This window comes from Anguilla rostrata, chromosome 2 (genome assembly GCF_018555375.3).
Source record: "Anguilla rostrata isolate EN2019 chromosome 2, ASM1855537v3, whole genome shotgun sequence".
NCBI classification, from domain to species: domain Eukaryota; kingdom Metazoa; phylum Chordata; class Actinopteri; order Anguilliformes; family Anguillidae; genus Anguilla; species Anguilla rostrata.
In genome coordinates this window covers 54,748,922-54,757,128 of record NC_057934.1, presented here as the reverse complement: position 1 = coordinate 54,757,128, position 8,207 = coordinate 54,748,922, and the positions used below count along the sequence as shown (strand labels likewise).

The 8,207-nt window shown below is 42.4% G+C and overlaps 1 protein-coding gene across 2 annotated transcripts; it reads left to right on the top strand.

Annotated features, from left to right (window-relative positions):
• The first annotated feature begins 322 nt into the window (after positions 1-322).
• foxj1a (forkhead box J1a) lies at positions 323-6,637 on the top strand. Of its 2 annotated transcripts, none has more exons than XM_064323166.1 (3): positions 323-570; positions 1,304-1,972; positions 3,184-6,637. In XM_064323166.1, the coding sequence occupies exons 2-3, from the start codon at positions 1,388-1,390 to the stop codon at positions 4,066-4,068; spliced, it is 1,470 nt and encodes a 489-aa protein (XP_064179236.1). In that variant the 5' UTR covers positions 323-570; positions 1,304-1,387; the 3' UTR covers positions 4,069-6,637. The 2 variants fall into 2 exon arrangements, with proteins under 2 accessions (XP_064179236.1, XP_064179235.1); XM_064323165.1 differs by having other exon boundaries at positions 324-570; positions 1,337-1,972.
• Positions 6,638-8,207: the final 1,570 nt, after the last annotated feature.

The following is an 8,207-nucleotide window of genomic DNA, read 5'->3' as shown; positions in this document are numbered from 1 at the left end:
TCTGGTGTCACTGAAAAGCCCGGTCGTGCCTCCACTAATGTGGCAATAAACCATACCGATTCTTTCCCCTAATTTTACGCTTTCTCCTCTATCCTGTCTGACTGTCTGGCTCCATATCCTACCGATTTGCATGAAAAAAGTTAAAGTTCAACAAATCCCCCTCCACCATCCGACTGAATTCACTTGGTGTAGGACAAACCAAAAGTGAGAAAGTGATTAAAAAGAAATGCTATAGCAACGCTCAAACCAATGGAAGAACGGGAAGCTGTTTACAAGGGGGTGTGCCGTTTCTATGGTGTTCGGCCAAACCTCTTGTTGCAGGTATTAAACTGCTCCCCGAGAGCTTTCCTGCTGCTGCAATCGTTGAAAAGATACCATTTTTTGCGACCCGCAATTACAAAGTGGTCGATACAACCAAGTGCTTGGATTTTCACAAAAGCAGACAACTGGCAACAGGTGCAACTTTTTCTTTTTTCTTTCTTTACTAAAAAACACCACATCAACAATTTTACCAGGAGCCAGTAGGCTATACCTTATTTTTTATTTCTAATAGCCTACGCTTTACAGAAGGTGAGTGACGACGTATCTATTTTATTGCTAGCTAAATAATGAAATACCTGCTGTTGTTGCTATTACATCGGCTCATTGGCTAGATTACAGAAATTGAATTACCTGTCAGCAGAATAGCCGACACTGATAACTGGTAAGCCATTTAACTGTTAAACGAATCATGAATCAAGAGACTAATAAATTCTTTAGCTACGACGTTTAAAAGAATTAATTAATCCAGAGATTAATTATCTTTGGCCATTATTATCATCATTGTTTTTTGTTATCCTTTTTCTAGTTGCGCAGGTGCACTACCTTCATTGATTGCTGATGGAATCATTTTAATGAACAAGATTTCTTTAAAAAAATATACATTTACCTTCCTAAATACATATACATGAATATTAAATACAATACTTGCGGAGGGTAATTCAATTTCTGTTTAAGTTTAATTGGCGCAGTACGTCGATGTCTGTGAGTAACGCATCAGGCCTGAGGGGGGCAACCTCGAGACTTTCAGGAAAGTTCCATGAACTTCCACAATGCGGACAATTGAACAAGAGGCTGTAGCATTCCAAGACAGTCTTTTTTGTGAGCGGTGTTTGTTGTGGCACATGTTGAAGTACATTTGTAATGCAGGTCTTTACCTGATCTAAGCAATACCCCAACATTCAGTCTAACTTGGAATGAGTACCTGAACATTTGCAAAATTCCAATAGGTTTTAATGGTATTGATTTATGTATGAATTGTCAGGCCTTGTTTACAGAAGCTTTGTCCAATTGGCAGATTGGTGACTGGGGAGCTGGTGAAAGAGAGAGCCTGGGACACTTGTGGGCCATGTTGACTCTGAGCTGTGCAGACACCTGGCCTGAGGGCTCTGTGGCGCTGGAGGAGGAGGTGGTGACTGCAGCTGCGCAGGCTGAGGAGCTGGATGGGAGCATCACCTCGAGCAGCAATGGCTGCAGCAGCTCAGTCAGCCTGGACGACAGCCTGACCAGCCTCCAGTGGCTTCAAGAGTTCTCCATCATAAATGCCAGTGGAAACCAACAGGTGCCTTTCTCCGGCCAGAACCAGCATCCCCTCTGTGGGCATCAGCGCCTGGTGGGCTCTGAGGCTCCGGCCTCCCCCATGGCAGCTGACCCAGCGTCAATGGGGATGCCCCATACCCCAGGAAAGCCCACGTCTGCTGCCTTTTGTAGGGGCCCCTCCTCATCTGCCCTCCTAGGCTTGGTCACTTATGGCCACTGCCCAGAAGAGGTGGACTACAAGACCAACCCCCATGTTAAGCCACCTTACTCCTACGCCACCCTCATATGCATGGCTATGCAAGCCAGCAAGAAGTCCAAGATCACCCTGTCCTGCATCTACAAGTGGATCACTGACAATTTCTGCTACTTCCGCCATGCAGATCCCACTTGGCAGGTGAGTGGCTAAAGGGAGCACATAGAAACTTGGGGTATGTTTCCATTTCCAAGGGTGTTTGTAATTGCATTGGAGCTGTTTTCCAGACTGTTCTGTAATAATACTTCACTATACACATACGACTACAGGAACAAAGACTACAGGTAAAAGCAAAAATAAGCACACCTTGAGAAAAAGAGTATTTGTAAGATTTCTTTTTCTAATGGCCCTTGAGCATTATTGTGGCTAGCATGATAAAATGAAAATACACCTCAATTCAAAGCAGAAGACAGGTGCCTCAGCCCTGTTCTAGCAAAACTCTTTCTGTCTGCTCCGTTTTTACTCTCGCCAAACAGAGTAGGGCACTCTTTCAGCATCTGCTGCAGCCCACGGGGGGGTCTGTGTGCTTTGGAGAGGGGCCAAGTTGCAGCTGGGCACAATGCTATTTTACGGGAAGCAGTAGGACTTTTTTGTGAGGCTTGATATTGTTAAGAGTTCTGGGCTGGCTGCCATGCTTGGGAAGCTGTAGGCTAACAGCCATGCTGATCCCCACCGGCCAATATCCTCCTACTGAAGACATCATCCTGACTGGCCTTGTATTTTCACTTTTTTTATTTTTAATCCAATGCTCTCAGATTTTCTGCTTCAGCGAGGAGAAAATCGGCTGTGGGGTGGGATTTTCTCATTGTGGAGATGAAAGTACAAATTCAGGTTTTAGCTACAAGTACCTACAGCAAGTAGGTTTATCATTTAAAGGGAAGTGCACTGAAAACACTCCAGAACTGTTATTCATTTTTCTGATAAATCATTACTTACCCCATTTAGCCACACACTCCCAGGTTCATCAGTTCTTATTAGGTACATTCCCTGGAAATTCTGTTATGAAAGCATGATTTTAATAATATTTAACCAGTCTTATGATGCTAATATTCTCTTCAGTTTCTAAAGAGCAAAGAAAAAAAGACATTATTGCACATTAGTACGTCTCTTTTGATAAATTCTGAAAACTAGAATACAGGTCTTACCAGTAAAATATGTCTTTTGAAGACCTCAAGGTTCTTTTGTGCAGAATTTTCATTTTGTTATGGTCTTAACCACAATATTTACAGCATTCTCTTATGACCGGGATTATCAATGGCAATTATTGAAATACATTTTATTTTGCAATCCAAATGAATCATCTTCTTTATTCTTAATCGCAATTTGTTCCTCTTAATGTTGACTTTTTGCAGAATTCCATCCGACACAACCTCTCCTTGAACAAGTGTTTCATCAAGGTCCCACGGCAGAAGGACGAGCCAGGTAAAGGAGGCTTCTGGAAGATTGACCCGCAGTACGCCGACCGGCTGCTGAGTGGCGCTTACAAAAAGCGCCGTCTGCCCCCGGTGCAGATCAATCCTGCCCTGCAGGCCAGGGTCAGGCCAGGGCTCCAGGCTCGCCCTGTGGGTTCCCTGCCAGCAGTCAGTGGACCAGGAGAGCTGTCCATCAGCCCAGAGTCCCAGCAGCTCCTGCAAGAATTCGAAGAGGCCACAGGGGTAGACCAGAACTGGGACCCGTGCAGTGCGGAGGGCAGCATGTCTGGGGCCTGGTTGTCAGGGAAGGGGTGTGGCTACAAGAGGAAGCAGCCAATGCTGCGCAGGACATCAGTGGTGAAAGCCCCTCGGCGCTCCAGCTCCCCCTTACTGTGTGTCGATGAACAGAAGGAGCTGGGGTCCCTGAAGGGAGATTTCGACTGGGACGCCCTGCTGGACTCGGAGCTGTGTGGCGAGCTGAGCCTGGACAGCACCTGCCAGCTCAGCCCCATGGAGCGGGACGAGGACCTGACGGTGCGGGGCAGGCACATTGGGCGCCCACAGCAGTGGAGCCCCCTGGAGGCCTCCGCTGACAGCAGCGGCAGCCACATCCTCTCTGAGACCCAGCAGAGCAGCTTGGACTTCGATGAGGAGACGTTCCTGGCCACCGCATTCTTGCAGAGCCCCTGGCCTGAAGAAGACGAGGGAGGCCTGGATAAACGTACCGACTTTCTCTGCAACTCCGGAGTAAACTTCGACCAGCTGCTTGACCTCGGAGACTCATTCAGTGGGGACCTCAGCAGTAAGATTGAGTCCTTTCTTTGAGAAAAAGGCGTCCCTTCCCACTCCCTTCCAGGGAAAACTGACTTGTAAGAAAACAGAGAGGTCTAGACTGTTACACCTCTCTATGCACATTCTCATTCATTCCAGGCATCAGCCTGCCATCCAGATATTTGAGATGGTGACTGTTCAAGTTGTCATTTTCAGCGAACTGTCAAGTGCTGGTTCTCTTGAGATTGAGCGCAGTTCAAAATATCCCAAAAAAGGTTGTACAAACATTGAATGCAAACTGCATGTAGACCTGGAGTCTTACTAATGTGTTTTCAAGAAATCCATTCTAATACTGAATGAAAGTTAGTGAATACTTGGATAAGGCATTTCAGGAAATGCACAGGGCTAGTCCTGCCTCCGAATCAGGATAATGAGGTTGCCTGGTGCTCTATATGAAAAAGTGCACAGGGCTTTGTCTTTGTTTACTTGCTGTGTCTAAGGGTTCCAAAGTTATTGCAGCTATAACCATTTGTGAGTATCATGATTGTTCATATTCGTGTACATGTAATCATCAAGTCTCAATTACAGCAATGACAGAATGCAATATTAGAGTTTACAAAGGTTAAACCTTCTTTGTCATGGACACTGAAAAAGAGAAAGTACTCGTAGTGCTTTCCAGATGTTGGTTGTCACACACCAGTCTGCCTTTGGTAAGGCTGAAAAGCCATGCTGGATTTCTGGAAATTCCCTGGAAGTCAGAGGGGACTGACTGATTTATTGTCAGGAGTGACCTGATGATGGGTATCTCCTGTATGGACCCAGAGGGGCAAGTTGGGCAAATGATATCCATGGTGAATTATAATTACTTGTATCAATAGTAGGCTATTATAGTAATAATGACATCAAAAAAAGAAAATGTGCCAAATCATTACAGTTTGAAAGTGGCTGCATCTTTGTTTTGTTATATAGGTCTGCCTGCTTTCAGAATGTATATCAGCAAATGATAAATGGCCCTTCACTATGCAGAAAAAAGGGGGGAAAAAACACGAGACATACTATGTTTTCACACAAACGAGTATAAAGCACATACAGTAGGGGTAGGTTTCATTTCAACTTTGGGGGAGACGGGAGACTGGGAAATATGTCACCCCCAATATTTTCATATAAATTAGTTGTCTGGGACAGTTAATTCATATGGAAATATTGGAGTGACATGTCTCCCTGTCTCCCCCCCAAACCCTGTCTCCCCCCCAAACATATGGAAAGACAGTTATATGGCATAATATGACGTATCTCAGGCAGTCAGCAAGTGTGTTCTTTTTGACAGGACATGAGCATTCAGTAAATTAATGACCATTAATATCACTGGATTCTTTTGGCTGAAAAATTAATCAAGGATCAAAAATAGTAATTCCAGAATGATACTACAGTTGTGGAGGATATATATATATATATGGAAATATATCTTAGTACATTGAATACCAAACAGCAGACTGAGCTTATGCAACTTTCATTTAACTGAAATGATAGCTTTTCTGCATTTGGATAGCTAAAGCCAAGGAATTATCCTCAGAAGCACCTCCATTACTGAGGAATACTCAGAATACACATCATAAGCGTATACAATGTGCCATGTCGAAAAGGGTACAAAGTATGACTGGCAGGGCTTGTAGTGACTGTATTGTCTAGCGCACTTACTGACTAAGCATTGTAAGCTCACAATCTTACTATGTCTTAATATGGAGTTTAGGGATCACCAAATGCGCTCTGATCTGGCTTGGGGTATGTCTTTTTACATAAGATGTCCCATATATCTACTGAATACTCAAATTTGTGTCTTCAAACTTGGCTTGAAAATATGCAGACTTCAGCTTTGTGGTGACTGGACCACAACTAGGACTTATGGGAGGGACATTTGCTTTGCTTTTTGTGGAAAATTTTGACTCAACTACAGAATTAAACCTGAATGGTCATTGGAATATAACAATGCAGTCATAGTATGAATACTAAAATATTGTGTTTGGTAACATCTATCTCTGTGAGAAATGAGTGTTGTTGTATCTAGTGTTTTGTGCAGTATAGAATATGAGGTGTGTGTGTATTACCTATTTAGGTAAACTGCTTCTGAAAAAAAAAAATTTCTTCTTGATATAATTATGAAATAATTGACTAAAAATATCAAGCCCCACTTTTCTGTGAGAACAATAACTCTACAGTTGGTCTGGTGTAGGATGGCTCTTATTGGCTAAAGATTTGTAGCATGAAAACATACCCAATCTGTTCTTCGATAGGTCCATGGGAATTTTAGTGGCTGCAGTGCTTTTCAAGAAAATGGAAAAACACAGATTCCCATATGCTCTCCCTGTCAGCTCACCCTGATAGGAAGTAAGCGCAGAGGGGGCCACTTTGTCATCCTAGTGCAGCTTAAATCGCACTCCCATCTCCTCAAAGTTCTCATCATGTATGCATCATCTCTGAAAATCTGTTTATTTTGTTTGTCATTGTGTTCTCCTTCTTCTTTGTATTGTGTTGGTTTCTTATGCTGGGATATGCAGTTTCATGTGTGCAATTGTAATAACCATTCTTTTTTTCTTTTTAAGTTTTATTTACAATAAAATACTTTAAAGAGATTTGCTTCTGGAGACTCTCTTTCACATAGCCTGGACGCTTGTTTCGGTTGATTTGGGCTTTCTTGTTCTGGCCCATTTGGTAGTGTGGCTTGTGTTTGTTGAATGGGATGAATTGAGGGCCATATAGGCCACTCAGGGCTTTGTGATTGTATGCGCTTCTCATTCGCAATTTGCGCCTTCATGTTTTCAGAGGTGAGTCTCAACAGTGAGGGATACAGTTTTTAACCCCTATTGTCTGTGCTCAATTAGATTATTGCGGGCCTTGGAGTCTGCTTTGGCACCTCTTGTTGGGTTCGTGTGAGGTCCAAGAAAGATGTTTGTCCCATGTCCTGATATTCTGCATTGTTTGGCCTTACTCAACCTTAGAGTCTTTCTCTGTCCACTCTTGGCTACGCCATTGTGCCAGAAGTTTAGGTGACAGGTTTATGTGGCACTCTTAAAAGAACCAGACGGCAAGGGGCATGTCTCAACTTCTCTTCTTTGTGCAGCAACATTTACCTTCAACTGATTTTTTATTTATGTTTTCTGATTAATTATTTATTATTTGATTTTGTTCTTGAACGAAGCAATCTCAATGAGGGATGGGTAGAAACTGATTTAGGGCACTATTCACTCCTGACACTTTTTGTGCGAAAGGTTAATTGAAGGAAATGTATTTTTTCCCTTACTTTAAAAACAGAATGAGTTTAGCTGATGCTGAGAGGAAACAATGTGCAAATAAAAAAATGGAAAAACTTAAAAGTGACAAAATTAAGCACCATTTGGAAAGTGAGACAATGTAATACTTCCGTTATGTATTCTCTGAGGTAAAATTGGGTGTTTCTGAGTGTTCCTGTAACAAAATGTTCCATTGGTTATTTATGCATTAGGTAATAGCGATGTATGTTATTTATTATTGGAGATGCTAGTAACCACACTCATCCCCATTTATTGATTCTGTGTGTGGCATCGTACGTGCATTTAAACAGAGGGAGATTACCAAACAGGTATTTATGCTAAGCCTTGATGTGACACAAAGACCGACAGACCTATATATGTAACATGAAAGGTAGGGACGTCACGTACGCCCAGAGTTATTTTCTAGTGAGCATTCCTCCTGAAAGCAGGTCTATAATTATAAGGTGTGTTTGTTAGGTGAGAAGCTGCAGTAACGTGATGCCTGCATTATTTCCCAGCCCTGGTGACAGCTCTGTGTAAGGAGATATCTTCTCTGAGATGGTACCCAGCCTCTCTCATTCGAGGAACACCTAAACCCCAAAACATAGCAACAAACAGAAAAACAAATTCAACAACATCTTAAATATTTATACCTAATTTAAAAGTATGAAAACCACAATAGATATTTAAATTTTATACTCATTTTTCATTTTTATAATCCGTTACTTGTACACATTAGGAGAAGCATATTTATAGGAAAATTTGAATTATGTGGCAGCCTCGGAGAATAAGTTGTTGGAAGTGAATATTCATACAATTGATATATTTTCCTGAAGCACATGCACATTGTGTTCAACATTCAGTTTATTAATTTTTGTATCTTACATCTTGGATGATTATTTCTGC

Excerpts from the sequence above, each read along its gene's own strand:
- foxj1a (XM_064323166.1), top strand. The coding sequence starts at position 1,388 with ATGTTGACTCTGAGCTGTGCAGACACCTGGCCTGAGGGCTCTGTGGCG. Across the intron at positions 1,973-3,183 it reads ATGCAGATCCCACTTGGCAG|AATTCCATCCGACACAACCT; the intron begins GTGAGTGGCTAA and ends GACTTTTTGCAG.